Source organism: Cucurbita maxima, unplaced genomic scaffold (genome assembly GCF_002738345.1).
Source record: "Cucurbita maxima cultivar Rimu unplaced genomic scaffold, Cmax_1.0 Cma_Scf00015, whole genome shotgun sequence".
Lineage (NCBI taxonomy): Eukaryota > Viridiplantae > Streptophyta > Magnoliopsida > Cucurbitales > Cucurbitaceae > Cucurbita > Cucurbita maxima.
In genome coordinates, this window is record NW_019272031.1 from 5,040,282 (window position 1) to 5,057,175 (window position 16,894).

General features: G+C 38.1%; 5 protein-coding genes across 7 annotated transcripts; 2 read left to right on the forward strand and 3 right to left on the reverse strand.

Moving 5' to 3' along the window:
* Positions 1–528: 528 nt before the first annotated feature.
* Positions 529–5,323, reverse strand: LOC111490219 (ABC transporter B family member 25-like). The gene is made up of 17 exons (XM_023138755.1): positions 4,962–5,323; positions 4,666–4,737; positions 4,526–4,561; positions 4,364–4,438; positions 4,137–4,261; positions 3,784–3,883; positions 3,511–3,682; positions 3,307–3,425; positions 3,057–3,167; positions 2,810–2,954; positions 2,593–2,725; positions 1,932–2,007; positions 1,785–1,850; positions 1,558–1,665; positions 1,361–1,468; positions 1,083–1,280; positions 529–975 (listed from the first exon to the last, which is right to left on the reverse strand). Exons 1-17 carry the CDS (start codon positions 5,004–5,006, stop codon positions 775–777), a joined length of 1,890 nt encoding a protein of 629 aa, XP_022994523.1. The 5' UTR covers positions 5,007–5,323; the 3' UTR covers positions 529–774.
* A 985-nt stretch (positions 5,324–6,308) lies between these two features.
* Positions 6,309–8,933, forward strand: LOC111490020 (protein NRT1/ PTR FAMILY 5.10-like). The gene is made up of 5 exons (XM_023138446.1): positions 6,309–6,547; positions 6,629–6,846; positions 6,925–7,472; positions 7,841–8,663; positions 8,713–8,933. Exons 1-5 carry the CDS (start codon positions 6,418–6,420, stop codon positions 8,746–8,748), a joined length of 1,755 nt encoding a protein of 584 aa, XP_022994214.1. The 5' UTR covers positions 6,309–6,417; the 3' UTR covers positions 8,749–8,933.
* A 49-nt stretch (positions 8,934–8,982) lies between these two features.
* Positions 8,983–11,677, forward strand: LOC111490022 (PLASMODESMATA CALLOSE-BINDING PROTEIN 3-like). Of its 2 annotated transcripts, none has more exons than XM_023138449.1 (4): positions 8,983–9,642; positions 9,732–9,971; positions 10,081–10,114; positions 11,180–11,677. In XM_023138449.1, the coding sequence occupies exons 1-4, from the start codon at positions 9,585–9,587 to the stop codon at positions 11,484–11,486; spliced, it is 639 nt and encodes a 212-aa protein (XP_022994217.1). In that variant the 5' UTR covers positions 8,983–9,584; the 3' UTR covers positions 11,487–11,677. The 2 variants fall into 2 exon arrangements, with proteins under 2 accessions (XP_022994217.1, XP_022994219.1); XM_023138451.1 differs by having other exon boundaries at positions 8,987–9,642; positions 11,192–11,677.
* Positions 11,678–11,849: 172 nt separating this feature from the next.
* On the reverse strand, positions 11,850–13,951 carry LOC111490023 (glycine-rich RNA-binding protein 4, mitochondrial-like). The gene is made up of 5 exons (XM_023138452.1): positions 13,848–13,951; positions 13,071–13,215; positions 12,914–12,982; positions 12,614–12,720; positions 11,850–12,466 (listed from the first exon to the last, which is right to left on the reverse strand). Exons 2-5 carry the CDS (start codon positions 13,204–13,206, stop codon positions 12,149–12,151), a joined length of 630 nt encoding a protein of 209 aa, XP_022994220.1. The 5' UTR covers positions 13,207–13,215; positions 13,848–13,951; the 3' UTR covers positions 11,850–12,148.
* A 1,071-nt stretch (positions 13,952–15,022) lies between these two features.
* Positions 15,023–16,852, reverse strand: LOC111490021 (presenilin-like protein At2g29900). 2 transcript variants are annotated; one of them, XM_023138448.1, is made up of 2 exons: positions 15,275–16,852; positions 15,023–15,055 (listed from the first exon to the last, which is right to left on the reverse strand). In XM_023138448.1, exons 1-2 carry the CDS (start codon positions 16,532–16,534, stop codon positions 15,050–15,052), a joined length of 1,266 nt encoding a protein of 421 aa, XP_022994216.1. In that variant the 5' UTR covers positions 16,535–16,852; the 3' UTR covers positions 15,023–15,049. The 2 variants fall into 2 exon arrangements, with proteins under 2 accessions (XP_022994216.1, XP_022994215.1); XM_023138447.1 differs by lacking the exon at positions 15,023–15,055 and having other exon boundaries at positions 15,131–16,852.
* Between the last annotated feature and the right edge of the window lie 42 nt (positions 16,853–16,894).

Sequence of the window (16,894 nt, forward strand, 5' to 3'; positions counted from 1 at the left end):
CTCACAACATATTCAAAAGTAATTCTTTTCTTTAATATATATATATATGTGTGAAGATGATGTTCTTTAAGAAAATAATTTGGATTTAGATTGGGGAGATCATTAAATATAGTACCATATTTTTCAAATTAGTCATAAACGGTGTTTGTAAAAAGGTAGGCAGGCTATAAAAGAAGCTCATTTAGAGCATTGAAAGAGTTTGGTGGATGGACGGTTAGAAACATATCAAGTATTAGCGTGTATTTAGAATAGAAGTCTTAAAACTATGTTTAGCGTTTTGAAAAAAGATTTTAGTGATTTTAAATAAATAGATGTGACCAAATGATGGTAAGTTATTATTACCAAATTGTTATTAATATTATTTCTTACCTCATTGATTGTTGTGAAACCATAAATAATCGACTATTATTGAAATAATAATAGAGAGTCCCATTGAACTATAAAAATCACCATACACCTTTAATTTCCTTCCTGTTTTTTTAAGCTAAGCAAAACTATAAATTGAGAAGAAACTTATCCTCCAATAACTTCGATCAAAAAGTGAAATTGTTGAACTAAAAATAAAAGAAACTCCAACGTTGCGCGCATAAAAAATTCTTCAACATTAGTAAACACTAAAAATGTAAGGCACAAACATCTTTTATCAAAGGACAACTCTGAACTAAATAAAACAGTAGCTTTCTGAGTTTGTGGTAGGAAGAAAAGAGTATGAGCTTTCCATCGGTCATTGAAGCAAAACTAATTTCTGTCATGTAAATGAAATCATGTTGTGCCTTATGTTGTTTTCGTATCTTGCAGTTGCCTCCTCACTAGTGCAGTGTAGACACCATCCCTGCTAAGGAGCTCTTCGTGTGTTCCGCTTTCAACAATCTGACCACCAGAAACAACGGCCACCGTGTCTGCTGTCTTAACGGTGGATAGCCTATGCGCAATGACGAGCACGGTCCTGCCTTTCATCAAAGAATCCATTGCATCCTAAAACCCGGCCATTGATGAGATTCACGATGATAAATATGAAATCTGAAAACAGGGTAGGCTACTTTTGAGTTTCTAATACCGAACAAGAAGAATTCACAACAGACCTGTACTAAGTGTTCACTTTCAGCATCTAGAGCACTTGTGGCTTCATCCAAAAGGAGAATTCTTGGATTCATAAGAAGAGCTCTTGCTATAGCTACTCTTTGTTTCTGACCACCCGACAGCCTTACTCCACGTTCTCCAACATGGGTTTTATACTTTTCAGGGAAGTTTGATATGAAATCGTGTGCATTGGCCATTTTCTGCGATTTCAGTAGTTTAAGTCAAACAACAGGTTTAGCCCTACAGGTTTTCTAGAAGGCAAAAGGACATAAGCTCTTACAGCAGCATTTTCTACATCAATGCTATCAACTTTGCCATCTAAACCGTAGGCTATATTCTCCTCTATGGAGCAGTTGAAAAGAATAGGCTCCTGGCTGACAATACTGATCTGCAATCCAGAAGCAGACCATACATTGGTAACACAACCTTTCAACTTTCATTCGAGTTAGAAAGTTAATTATTAGGTAGACTTGTTACCCTTTTGTGCAAATGTTCATGGGATATCTCTGCCAGAGGAACCCCATTTATCAGAATCTGGCCTTTATTAGGATCATAGAATCTTTCAATCAGGTTTGCTATGGTGGTCTGTGGCAAAGGAAGAAACATGGAGTATGTTAGCAGGTTTTTAACGCATAATAAATCTCAGATTTGTTGTTATAATCAGTAAGGAAGAAACAAGCATCAAGCAAAAGAAGCTAAATTACTTTTCCACCGCCACTTGGACCAACGAGAGCTACTTTTGAGCCAGGCTGCAATCTCAATGTTATTCCCTGTACCCATGGAACTTGTTTATATTGCAATAACACTGCATAACCTGTCACCACATAACTACAAGTTTAGACAGAAATTACCTTCAGCACAGTGTGATTAGGGCGGGAAGGATATGCAAACCAGACATCGTCCAACTCAACTTCTCCATCTTGATCACTGCATTAAATAACCAACAGCTATCATTCTGCTCCTGGAAACTAAAACTAACAGTTCTCTTCTTTTCAAGTACTCATATTTACTCTTATAAAAATAATAGAATCTGTCATCTCAATAATTAATGAGATAAAGCAAGATGAAAGAACCAATTCTTGCTAGTAACAATAGTCTCTGATGGTTCAAACAGACATAACTATTCGTATTCTAACCTAATTCTCAACAAATTTCAATACCTAACACTAACTGCCATTAAAGAACCATCTTATCTCGTCTCGTCTCGAGGTGATGAGCATGGGATCGTTACTTAATAAATGTGTGCAATTTTTACCAGTCTCCTTGCCAATACTAGACGGAGTTATGCTGGAACTAGAATATGGGGAATAGTCCAGGACTTCCAAAAGTCCTAGTGATAGCCCTCTTTGTTGTCTGGAGTCGAACATAATTCATAAGCATCTAAATCTCCTCACAATCCCTCAAGTTCAGATTAAGATTTCCAGTCCACATGCTATTCTAAATCACCCCCTTCAAAAGTAAAGGACGAAATTTCATTTTCAATTTAGAAAAAATAAAATAAAATGAGCATACCCAATAGGACACTTATTTCCTGAATTTGTCATTGTTGATACACGATCCAGGAGCTGAAAAACTCGCCTGCTAGCTCCAGCAGCTTTCATGGCCACAGTGTATAATCCCGACAACCCAGATACAGAGGTTCCCACTACAAAGGGAGAGTTGAGTACAGTTAATTTTTTTTATTGTGCCACATGGGAAAGAAAAGCTCCTGAAAACAGAGAAATATTACCTGTTAAACTATAAAGAATGAAAGATGTCAGAGCTCCCGGAGTCATGAACCCTTTGATCGTCAAATTAGCTCCATATATCACAACAATAATAACAGATAAGGTCGATGCTGCATAGAGACCTCCAGAAAACAATCCAACCACTTTCTGTTAAATGATAAGATTGAGGGTAAGAGGTGTGAGCTTGCAGAAAGAAAGACACATGAACAAGCACAAAAAGATATATATTTCACTTCAAAATAAACTCACAGCTTGTTTGAGTCCAAGTTCCAATGTCTCCTCGACTTTCTGAGAGTACCGGGATATCTCGTACGATTCTTGAGCAAAAGATCTGACAGTGCGTATGGCACCAAAAGATTCCTAAAATAAAAGCATAACAATGACTTGCTTTTCCTTTGGATTTCATCATGAAAGACAATATCCAACTTATTCTCACAATTGACATTTTATATCTAATTATGAAAAGAAAATAAATTAAAATCGTGCAGTGAAGTTATACCTCAGCAATTGAAGCACAGACAGCAGCAGCTGCTTGTGTCTTGTGAGAAAGCTCACGAAGATAGCGACCAAATTTACGAACAGCCACAGAAATGACAGGAACAACAACCAAAGCCAATACTAGAAATGATAGACAAGATAAAACAATGAGCACGATCGGACCCTAGAACTTGCATTTTAACTGCTTCAATGTTCAAATTCTTACATGTCAACTTCCAAGAAGTTGAAAACATGAAGGTCAGCCCGATTAATGCAGTTGATAGATTTCTTAGGGCCTCAGAAAGATTGGTAGTTGCGGCACTCTTAATGATTTGGGTATCCTCAGATAGCCTACTAAGAAGTTCTCCTGTTCGAGTAATGTCAAAGAAGGCTATTTCCTACAAAATTCATCAATCGTTCCAGAGAACTTTCTCATGCTAAAAATAAGGAATATTAAATAGACTTCTTAGTTTTTTCCCCCTCTTTTCATGGGGGGTACCTGATTAAGAAGATGAGTGAACAGATTCTTCCTTAAGCGAGCAACAACCCTCTCACTAGCAGAAGAAAATAACCAAGCTCGAATAGCTGAGCACACCGAACTGAAAATCACATTATTTTTCATGAGCGAGTGCACATAATATTTCTGAGATGACATAATACTGGATCACAGAATATGTTTAAAATAAATTTCTATACGGAAAATCTCATGAAGCAGATCCCAATTCACAAGCTGAGCTATTAGTCTCCAATTCTAACAGGTTTAGGATTTAGCAAGCATAATGCCACGGCAGTTCTATGTACGAGATAATGATTTCACATAATTTAAGTCTTAAAAAGTCTAAATGATCATACCCAACTAAGACGATCGATGTGATGTATACAATGGTGTTTGTGACTTCCTTTAGAGCTTTGCTTTTCTGTTCAGGTGTGTCAATATCTCCAGATACAATGTCAATGATCTTTCCCCCAAATTTTGGCTACAGAATCAGCATTTCAAAGAGTATAATAAAGTGGCCATAAGTTAAATTTCAATAAACTTGACGTGGAAGAGATAGATTAATGCACAAAAATATGCATACTATCAATAAACTTGACGTGGAAGCAATCAGAAGAGCAATGGTAGCAATTATCAATTTCCCCGCTTCAGGCTTTGCCTGCAAATACAATTCAGATGTTGAGAACTTCAAAGATTTTGACAGCAAAATTCATAGCTTCTGCCAACACAGCACCAATTCACTTACAAGTGAAAGTACTCTGCCAAATCCCACATTTGCAGGCTGAAATTCCAAGCATAATTAACATCAGGAAACAACTAGTTAAGTGAATAATCATTCAATCATAATCTTCACTTCAGTGAAAAGCTAACAAACAAGAACATTACCGGTACAGCATCCCCATGTTCCAGGTCAGTTAACTGACGATCTTCTGATGTGCCAAGGCCCTTTCGCCCTCCCTGTAAAAAACAAAGAAACCGATATGAAAATCAATTAATAATTTATTCATCCATTCCAAGTTCACGAAGAAGTACCAAAAGCAACCCTTGAAACTAAAAGCAAGCACAGCCGAAGCACTGTAAAATCCCATAACAGAAACCAGAGGAAGTAATTCTAAAAAGCATTTCATTCACATGGGACCAATTCATTTTTCAGGAACACCATGGAAATGAAAATAGTTTACCCCACGATCAATCAGCGGAACTCTCTGGCTTCCCATGCCCCTCATCGTTACAAGACTTGAGGAAATGAGAACCGGCGGATGAGGGGTGCGATTAAAGTCAAATTTTTGGGAAGTTTTATGCTCCGAAGACAAAAACCAAAGGGCCCAAGTGACAGATTTTGAATTTTATATAATTCTCTGCTGACAAAACTTGTGGAGAACTTTGCGAGGCCACTTAATTGGGTGGCGGTGAGATGCCCAATTCCTTCTCTTCCTCTCCGTGAATTGATCCTGGGAAGGAGACAAACCCCTTTTCTTTTTTAAATCACATTGTTCGATTTTTTCAGTGAAGGGTGTGTTGGTGTATCCTAATTTTCTACTCCGCTTCGGCATGTTCGTTTGGCCAGAGGTCGAATAAAATGTTTGAAATCTATTTTTCTGCCTCGATTAACCAATTAAATTTTTAAAACCATTATCTATCAGACGACAAAAGGTTCTAAATTTCTGTTTTTTCTTTTCTTCTTGTTTCATTAAAATCATTGGTAAACTTGTTCTTCATTATTCAAAATCAATCAATTTTATGCTATGAAAATGTCTATAAGAGTGTACAATCTAATATAAGCATTTTAAAAAAAATTACTAAAAAAAATGTAATTTTATACCTAATCAATCAAATTTTTAAACCTTTCAAATTTCAAAATCACTTTCAAAAGTGTCATCCATCAAAAAGGTATTTCTTTCTATTATTTATTTTAAATACTAAATTTATAAAAAATTATGTATGTCATGATTTATTTTCATTAGAGTTCAGTCAAATTTCAAAATAAAATAATATTTGTTAGACCAACTTTGTTTAAGAAAACAATTTTTTTTGTTCATTAATAGTATATTAATTTCAAATTAAAAAATATATTAATTAAAATTGAGTTATATTCCTAATTAAGATATGGAATTTGAGTTTTGATTGGACTCCATTTTCAAACAAATAGGAGAGTCAAATTCTCTCTAAATAGTTCAACCAAAAAGCAATGACACCTCAGACAGACATGAGTTTAAGTTGGTATAGTAGTCCAAAATCGGTTTCCTTTGAATCTTAGTTCAATCCAATAATTTTCTTCAATTTATGTTAATTTTTCTTCTATTTAGGTCCCGTTCTAGTTCGATCTAGGATTATTTTGGACTCATGAACTGTAAGTGCACATTTAGGAAGAAACTTTTGAAGCAAAAGACATTTATGAAGCATTTCTTACTTAAAGAATGAGTTTATATTCATCAAATTGTTAATAATTATGATCAAAAAGGAAAAAAAAAAACGTGAAGAACTTGCCAAATGAGTGGTGGCGGGCAATTACGTACGGGACTGTTGCATATGCCAAGATTGGGTATCCAATCCCAACTCATTCTCGCCTAACTCATTTGATCCAACTCCATTTCATCTTCCATCCAACTCTTTCCTCTTTTCGCTTCCGATCAAAAAATGGACCTTTCAGTCTCAGCCTCTGACTCTCCACTTCTGAACGACACCGTTGATGGCACCGTCGATTTTCAAGGTCACCCAGTTCTCCGATCATCCGCCGGTGGTTGGAGGTCCGCCTCTTTCATGATAGGTAACACCACTTACTTTCACCAGCTTCTCATACATTTACTCGGTTTGTGATGGCGATGTTGTCAATTTACCATCAATTTAGGAGTGGAGGTCGCCGAGAGATTTGCTTACTACGGAATCGGTGCCAACCTCATTACTTACCTCACCGGGCCACTTGGTCAGTCTGTGGCCACCGCCGCCGAAAGTGTCAACATCTGGTCAGGCATCTCCATGCTATTCACTCTCCTCGGAGCTTTTGTCGCTGATTCCTTCTTCGGACGATATCGCACCATTCTTTTTTCTTCTGCAATTTACGTCTTGGTCTGCTCTCTATCTTTCTTCCTTGTTTCATTTTCCTTTCAATCAGATTTCTGAGTTCATACTCTGATCCACTTACAGGGACTAGCCTTGCTCTCTTTCTCTGCTCTGCTTCCTACAACAACCTCCCTCCTCTGTCAGAACTCTAACGAAATTTCATCATGTTCCACTCCCCAGTTTCAGCTTGTGCTGTTCTTCGTCTCTCTGTATCTAATAGGGGTAGGGCAAGGTGGACACAAGCCTTGCGTACAGGCTTTTGGAGCCGATCAGTTTGATGCCCAACACCCTCAAGAGGCCAAATCCAAAAGCTCATTCTTCAATTGGTGGTTCTTTGGTGTGTGCGCTGGTACCTTTGTAGCCATTTTGGTGGTAACATATACGGAGGAAAATCTTAGTTGGAGTTTAGGATTTGGAATTCCTTTCATTATGATGGTGATTGCATCGGTTGTGTTTGTATTTGGGAAATACACATATCGTTATAGCGTCAAAAAGTACGACAAGAGCCCATTTGTGAGAATTGGTCGGGTATTTGTATCTGCAGCTAGGAATTGGAGAGCTTCTTCAACATTCATTTTTGATCAGGAAGAAAGTGCAACAGACTTGTCGCAACAGAAAGCTGGACAATTCAGGTAAGAATATTACAGAATTCTTGCCCCATTTGAAAATGGAGTTGCAGAGTAACTATTAACCTTAGATTATGCCTCTATTTTCTCTAAAAGTCCATACAATTATTGAAATGCTAACATGAGCTAGAGTTAGTTCATAACGCTGGAAGTGTAGCACCAAATTTATGACTAATTAATAGTTAGAGTTTTCATCCATTTGATCAAGAAATTCAGTTACTCAGGTAATAGGTTCACCATGAAAGGAAGTTGGTGGAATCCTGTGGAGTTGAATCAAATTGCAAATGTGTTAACTTATAATGTTGAAGTATATCTAGTTGAATCAAAATTTATTAGAGCTTTGTTAACAATTGTTGGTTCCTCAAATGTGGCAGATTTCTTAACAAAGCCTGCATTGTCCCAAATCATTCCAACCAATGTGGAATGGTGTGCAGCATGAGCGAGGTTGAAGAAGCAAAGGCAGTTCTTAGGATTTTTCCAGTATGGATGACAGTCCTTGTATTTGGTATTGTGTTTGCACAAGATTCCACATTCTTCACCAAGCAAGGAGCTACAATGGATAGATCAATTTTATCAGGCTTTATCATTCCTGCTGCTGCAATCGATTCATTTGTTCCCCTTTCCATCGTTATCTTTATTACCATCTATGATCGTGTATTCGTTTTTATCGCCAGAGCTTTTACAGGAATACAGTCTGGTATCACAACGCTGCAGCGAATAGGAACTGGGCTGGTTATATCTGCCATTTCAATGTTAGTTGCGTCTATGGTTGAAAGGAAAAGATTAAGAATTGCAGAAGAGACGGGTCTAGTTGATAGACCTGACATAACAATTCCAATGAGCTTTTGGTGGCTAGTTCCTCAATATACTTTGTATGGTTTGGCTGAAGTTTTTACATTGGTTGGTCTCCAAGAGTTTTTCTACGATCAATGTCCATCAGATTTGAAAAGCATGGGGCTTGCCTTTTACACTAGCGTCTTAGGCACGGGAAGCATTTTAAGCAGTCTTTTAGTTTCTGTGATCGATGAAGCAACTGGAGCCAATGGGCAGAATAGTTGGTTTTCCGACAATCTCAACAAGGCGCATCTTGATTACTTTTATTTGCTATTGTCTGGGCTGAGTCTTCTAGCGTTTGTTGGCTTCCTGTTTCAAATAATATCAAAAGTATTGGTTTCAAAATATGGAATGCTTCCTACTTTTTCACTGGGAGAACTCATTGGATTATTGTAAGTGGAACAAACCAAGAGTGTTGAGTGTTGGTTTCAGAAGATGGAATGTCTAATATTTTTTTCACATGGAGAACTCATTAGATTATTGCAATCGGAACAAACTAGGCATGCTTTGAAAGAACCGATTTGTTACCGAGCCATATTATTGGAAATAACAAAAGTAAGTTCTCATGAAACTGCTCGAATTTTAACAAAAGCTACCCTCCAAGATTGTATCGATGAGTTGAGAGGTCATAAAGAGAATATTGTTCTAGAAAAAACGATACCGATTGGTATCGGATTTAGAGAACTAGCGCACTGTCAGAGGATCACTACAACATTTCCTATCCATTGCAGCCTTGTATTATAGCACTTACACAGAAAGACACAACATTCGAGAACAGGGAGGTTGTTCATAATTGTACTAAGCAGACGAGTGCCAAAGTTTTTGGTTTCCTTCTCAGTATGTCTATTTAATTCACCACATACCACAAAGAAAACCTCACGAAAAGTGTTATTATAAAACTATTTAAAAAACGAAAAAAATATGAGACATGAAGATAAGATTCATGGCCAACTTTAAACACAAATTTTTTATGAAGAAAAATAAAAAATAAAAGGATTGCAAAAGCAAAAGGACGTGGCGGTGAGCAAAGTCGTGGGTGGATTTAGTTCATTACTTTAAGCAATATTTATGATGCCAAAGCAAAAGGAAAGTAAAGGAAAAGAAAAGAAACTAAAAGCTCACATTCCATTGTCATTGCCACTATTGTTGGGCATGCACCAAGTTAAGCTTAAATAAGCTTTCATACATTTATTCCACCACTCCCAACTCTGCTTCCCATTTTCATTTGTATTTCCACAAACAAAGACAAACGGAACAGGTTGATTCAGCTCCAACTTCTCTGCCATGCCACCTACTTTGGCTCTCTCAGTGCTCCTTCTGGCCGCCATGGCTGGCCACTCAAGTAAGCTCTACATTCCTTCCTTCTTCTTTTTAATTTATTGATTTATATGCTGTTTTAAGGGTGGTGTATGGGGGTTGTGTTTTGAATAGGTGGGACGTGGTGCGTTTGCAAGGATGGGGTGGGCGACACGGCGCTGCAGAAGGCGCTGGACTATGCGTGCGGGGCGGGGGCTGACTGCAACCCTATTCGCCAAAATGCAGCTTGTTTCCTTCCAAACACTGTCAGGGCTCACTGTTCTTATGCTGTTAATAGCTACTTTCAAAAGAAGGGCCAAACTCAAGGCTCTTGTGATTTTGGTGGTGTTGCTACCATCTCCACAACCGACCCTAGTAGGCACATTCAACCTTTTCTTAATTAATACCCTCCCTAATTAATTAAACTTCCATAAACACAACACAAAAAAATGGTTACTTACTCATTTCTCTGGCTTTCTGGCAGGCGCTTCTGGCTGTTCCTACCCTTCAACCGCCGGGTATGTTGCTTTTTTAGGATCTTCATTACATCTTTTACTTTTAATATGTCGACTTTAAACTCTCACTAACCTCTTTTTTATTCTTAGATACCAATTCAAATCTCTAATCTTCAAAACAGTATCTTTCTTTATTCTGAAAAAAGCTATATAATTCAAGCTTTTAATTTTAGATTTTTACAAACCCATCAACCTCCTCAAAGAACCCACAGCTGAGGATCCAGTGGTAGTTATTTTGTGGATAGTTTCCGACCCTTTTGATAATTCTTAGTACAAACCCATAGAAAGCCACAGGTCCAATAATTTAAAACTCTATTCTTGGCTAGATCATATTTTCGACTCATAAGAAAGGAAGGAGTAGGAATTGAAAAATTTTGGTTTATAAACATCCAATTATTCAAACGATATTAGTTGGTTGTTGTGTCAACATCCTATCCACACCAACATTAAAAATAAAATTTAAGTGAGAGGGATTTCTTCCCCCTTAAGATTGAAGATTGGATAGGCATGCATGAATAAGTGCTCCTCCACAACTTAACATCGTCCAAAAGCACTATGGAGTTGCTTTATAGAATCTTTGACGTAGCCATACCTAGCTTTGTTTCTTTTGGCTTTTTGGGGTAAATTTTAATCCGAGTCTGCTGGTACTCGATGATAATGCTCTTCCTTGTCAAAAGTTGCGACCCACCTGAAATTTTGTCTGTGGAGTCTTGAATTTAAATTAGGGCAATGGGAAAATTCAAAATCAGAATCGTTTTTTCTTTTCCTGTGTGGGATAGGGGTGTTCGTCCCAGCGTGATTTCTGGGGGACATTTCTTTCTCATCCCTCTCCCTGCTTTTTAGGGTTTTGAGCCAACTTTAATTTCGTTCTTCTCCTTCTTGAGGATTGCGCCCTCTCTTTTCACTCCACTTGTTCTTTTCTTTTTTTCATTTTTACTTACTTTTAAAATTTGCTATATATAAAATTAATTCTTAAATTCAAATTTTTAAACTCAAATTTATTTGAAAAACTATTAAATAATTTTTAAAGTGTAGAGTTCATTTGAAAAATACATAATACAAATTTAGATGTTATTCCAGTGGCGGCGGCGGATCCACTCCGGTGACCATGACTCCGACACCACCGGGGGCAACAACAGTACCCGGAATGACGTCACCTGTCGCAAGGTCACCACCAACTACCACTACTACAAATCCCCTTCCCAACACTGGATCACCCACGGGGGTTTTGGGCGGCGCTGGCACCGGTGTCAGCCCCACCGGAGCCGGAACCACCACTGCTGACGAGAGCGACGGCGGTTTCCGACTCCAATGTCACATATTCTTCTCTCTCTCAACCGTCTTCTTATTTAGCTTCATGGTTTGGTGGGACTAAATGAATGGAAGTACTTTATTTAGCTAGTTTGTAAGAGAGTTGTAAGAGCTTATGGTTTGTTTCTTCTGCTTTGGATGTGGTTAGTAGTTGATTAATTATCATTTAAGCAGCCTTCTTATAAGGCCTTGGATTTCCATTTTCCTTCACATATATTACTATATTATATAATATATCAAAGATTAAGGGTTGCACTGGAGTTTTGTTAAGAATGGTGATTCATGTGTTGTCTAAAAAAAAAAAAAAAGGAGAGAGAAAGCTTGCAGATACTTCTTATGAATCCAATGGCTACTGTGAACGAGTAGTATATACAATCTTCTAATTCATAGTCCATGGTCTAGCATAGATCAATAGGGAACACACATATTACCATCATAAAACTCAAAATCTCAAAAATTCAATCTTTCACTCCATAATTGTTAAGAGCATATGAAGACCATTTCCGTACGACTACAGAGGTTGACATTCATTCTTAATCCCCAGTCAAAGGCAAGAAACTCATCGATAAAACTGGGGTTTGAAGTCGAGAATGATTCTGAATAACATGTTTGACGAATAACATGTCAAACAAGATAAAAATCAACGCAGGGCCTTTTGGGTTCAGAGATACGAGGCATAAAACATTACACTAAAAGCAATTTGTTTTCACACAGCAACCAATTTCCTCAAGCTCTTTTGGCATAGTCGTCGTTGTTATCCTCATCCCCATACTTCCCTCCGCCCAAAAAATCATCCCGAGTATTATCTCCAGAATCCAGTCCACCGCCACTCTGATGGTTACTGGTGAAGTCTGAACCAGAATCGGCAGAAAAATAGTTGTCCCCTCCCTGGGATGCACTACTGCGATTATAATCTACACTTCCATAACCACCACCGCCGCTATATCCACCACCACCGCCGCTGTTGTATCCACCACCACCAACAAAGCTTCCGCGAGACCTTTCAGTTGCAAAGTTTACCCTAATGCGACGGCCATGGAGATCCTGGTTACAGAAAATTAACAATGACAGAGAACAGTACCCACAAATGAATTAGTCACTAACAAACCCATATCAAAGCCATCCTGATGCCAAGAGACACCAACCACAATGCCCCCAACATCAAATTACATTCTCAACGCAAATGTTTACCTGTCCATCCAGTGCTTGAATAGCACTGGAGGCTTCTTCGTTGCCAACGAAAGTGACAAAACCAAAACCTCTGGATCTACCAGTATCACGATCCAATATGACTCTCGCTAAAACAAAGATAGACATTAACAAATATCAAATTCGCTCACCCAACAGTCTACATCAGCTAAAACGTGGAAGCGCTCCCACGAAAATTAATACTGTTAATTTTTTTTTTTTTTTTTTTTGATGTAATTCAATTTTGTGAAAAAAAAAATGATCTTTTTACTCAATAATGCTTAGTTAGAAAAGCCGTCACACCTTCAACTACTTCCCCATACTTGGTGAAGGCTTCCCTCAGACTATGATCATCAGTACCATAAGAAAGGCCTGCAGTACAAATCAAGGGATCTCAGAGAAAGCTCTAACAGACCACCAAGGCGTAAGAAGAAAAGAACCAACTGGAATTTCAGATAACCTCCTACAAAAACTTTTGAACTTGACATGAGTCTAATAGCTTGAAAGATAGACAGCTGGGAAGGTTGCGAAATTGAACCAATCCTTGATGCAGAACTCTGACTAAATATTTTCCCAACTTTACTAAGAAACGCCATGCTGACGACCTGAAAGAAAATTACCCTAAACAATTAAAAACCATAGAGAACAAAAAGTAGTTGTGCAAGATAACACCGTAGCTGCAAATATATTTTTAACTTTCAAGGTACATTAACTCCATAATCAAAAAGAAAGTTGTAGGAACTATTGTAAGATCCAAAATAAACATACAAACAAACAAAACCTATGGTAACATAAGGATCAAAGTTATCTCGAAGCAAAAAACAAAATTTTCTAGTACCCATATGAAATCTTCAGTACTTAAAAAACTGCTTATGTTCTCGTAGACGCTTTAAAAAGGCATACGTAATTCAAACTAAAAACACTCGACAACAAACAGAATCATTCTTAAGCATAGCACATAAACCCAGAACGCTAAGAGTAGAGGTCTAAGCTTTCGAAATCAAGAAGACACATACACACAACGAAAGATGAAAGAGAAATTTCTAATCAGATCATATCAAAGCTCAGTGAGGAGAATAGTTTTGGTATTTCATCGAACAGACACGTAAAATATCTTTACTGAAAGACGAAAGATCTAAACACAAAACAAAATCAATCAAAATCGAAACCCGAATGAATCAACATCAACGCAGGAGATAAAACGAAAGGGACGAGGAATCGGAGTGGAGAATAAGACCTTTGTTCGCTCTCTTCCTTTCTTTGACAGTAGAGCTTAAACCCTAAGCCTCGGATTGGAGCGGGGTTTTGTAAGTGCAGCAATGGAAGATGGATATAAGTAGAAGGCAAAGCTTACATGTACACCGTTGGATTTGGAAAGGGTGAATGGAGACCGTTCGATTCGATGAGGAGATACTGGATAGGAATTGACTTATCGTGCTTTGATTGGACAATAATGGTAATGCTAATTTAGTGTTCCCCATTAGCCCTGAAATCTTTGAGAATAACTCTGATTTCTAATTATATGACTTCTAACCCTAAATCCGAAACAACTTTTAAACATAAGCCTAAATTATATAAGACTTTTTAACATCCGAATAAAACAAGTGACTTCTAAATGAATAGAAACAAAAAAAATGAAGGCTGTTGAGGAAAGCTTGCGATACGGGAGATGGGAAGGTCTCCTTAAATGAGAGTCGGAAGCAAAACGAAATTCTTTCCTAAACTATACTTTGAGCCCGATTATGCTCCCTTTCAGTCTGGCTACAATGCGTCTACAACGAGTCCTTTGTTTCAGTTGAGGACAATTTGGAGGAAGAAAATCCCCAGAGGGAGAGTATGGCTGCCGTATATGTTGTAAACTTGGTCCATCCACACCTGATCCTTCATCTTAAAGCCATCGCAAATCTTATGTTTACTTCAAATTGTATTCAGGAATTCCGCCAGGCTTCTGTTAATATGCGGAAAGATGCGCTGGATGAGTCTTTGTTCAATCTCGAAATGGAAAAGTATAGCATCGATGATTCGGTGAGTATGGAATGGAATGTCTTAAACGTGAAGGTCAAGAAATGGCTTAACTCTTGCTTCTGAGCTGCAGAATGAAATCAGTAGCATGTTAATTAATAGCTTCAGTCGATCACTTCACATTTAATATCCAATTTGAATAACAAATCATTTAATATCCCTTTCCACATTTGTCCTCCTTCTCTCGTCTTTCTATGCGCTTGTTAATTATAGAAGGGGATAAAGAACAGAAATGAGAGTGAGTATTGTAGTAGCAAGCAAAGTTTTTCTATGTCAAAGTTAACCGGCTTAAATTGACAAGATCCACAGAAATCATCAAACCTGCAGGAACTGATTCAAGGTCAAGTTCTAAGGTCTTCAGACAGAAACTGAGCAACAGGGGTGCAATCGTTAACCATCAACAATCAACCGTTCTTATTATATCTGCTAATACAAAAGCATCAGCCTCAGATATAAGAGACATATCTAGAACATCAAAAGGTTCAAAGAGCATTGTACAACAAAATCATCAAGGAAGAGCCGCGTTAGGAAGGAAAGCATGATGCCTAATGTTATCGACAACCGTTCTTATGATATATACTATTAGAAAAGCAGACATATCTAGAACATCAAAAGGTTCAAAGAACATTGTACAACAAAAACCTCGAGGAAGAGCCGCGTTAGGAAGTAAAACATGATGCCTAGTGCTATCGACACTGGGAGAGCAGGCAAAGCTTTCTGATATATTGCCAATAGCATCAAAGTGATTCCAAGACCAGCTACAATCGCAAGATAGCACGCATAAACCGTCATGTAATCATACATCGCTGCCCTGCCGACCAATACGCTATAGAAAATGAAGTCCCCTAGCCCCAACTTGATAGCACCAGAGGATCCCAACCCAATTCCCTCTAACATTAAATTTTCATTTGATGCAGAAACTTCTTCTCCATGTGGCTGAACATTCCCTCCAATGTCAATTAATGGAACAAGAAGCTCACTGTTCCTTATGAGAACCTGGCCCTCTTCAGCTCTAACAACACTTGATTCACTATTAGGATTTGAATCGGATGTTTCAATCTCATCTACACTTGATTCAGAAATCACATTGCCCTCGGAAACAGAATCGAGAACCGCAGGGAGATTGCCCGAAATTTCATTTCTTTCCCTCCATACCCTCATCCTTGTTTGCACTGCATCCCTAGGACTTGATTCATGATAAACCACTGGCCGAGCCTCATAAACCAAAGCTGGGATATCTTCATCCCTAGATATAGCAAGCTCAACTAACAGCCTCAAAGGTCCAACAGGAAGCAAAACTGCTGCAAGATCATAGAGAGCCAGTGCAACTAAAAGAGCCCAAGTAGTCCATTCGGGTAACAAAGTAAACCAATAAGCCACCAGCATCCCAATCAAAACCAAGTACCCTTGTGTTACAAGGATGGGCATTTTTGACATGAACACAGCCAAGACACCCACAGCAGAAAAATTGAAGAGAACAACCAAAAAAGAGAAACAATCAACAGGAACATCGAAATCTTCAATCAAGAACAATGCAATTTCACCTCCAAGAAAACCCAAAACGATAAAAGCCGAGAAACCCATATAATATTTCAAGAACTTGACGCATCTAAGGTAGAAAAGTAACACCATGACGAATGTAGCCACAGTTATGATAGCCACAAACACCAGGGAGTTTAAAAGAGCACCTGTAAATTTGTCCCACAAGGAATCGGAGCTGCTTTCATTATATGCAATGGTAGCGATGGAGCTAACTGTTGCAGCAGAAGACGAGGAGCTGGAGTTGAGAATAGAGACTAGAATAACCACCATGAACATGCAGATTGAAACTGGGGCGACAATTCTAACAATCTCTTCCCCAAGAGATTCAAGAATGCTTGTGGGCCTTTGATTTTGGGCCATCTGGGTCTTTATAATTACAGATCAAACTTCAACTCTCAAGGGGGAGGCTCTCACAACAATCTGAATCTGAAGGGAAAGATTGATTCAAGATTGATTCCACTCTTCGCCTGATGCTAAACTGGTGTTTCATCGAAGTGGCAACGCAGTCGTAACCACAAACACAGCATTCATCTTGCACGGGCACAAAAATAGCTTTATTGATTAACAATCTCAATCCCCCAGAGGGTTCAATCTACCAATATTCTGCGTTCGTCTGACCTTCAACGTATCATCACCCTGGTTCGACCTAATTCCAGGGCCTGTTTGACTGTCTTCTTGGAATATTATTTTTGAGAATTTGCAAAATTAATTTTAAGTTAA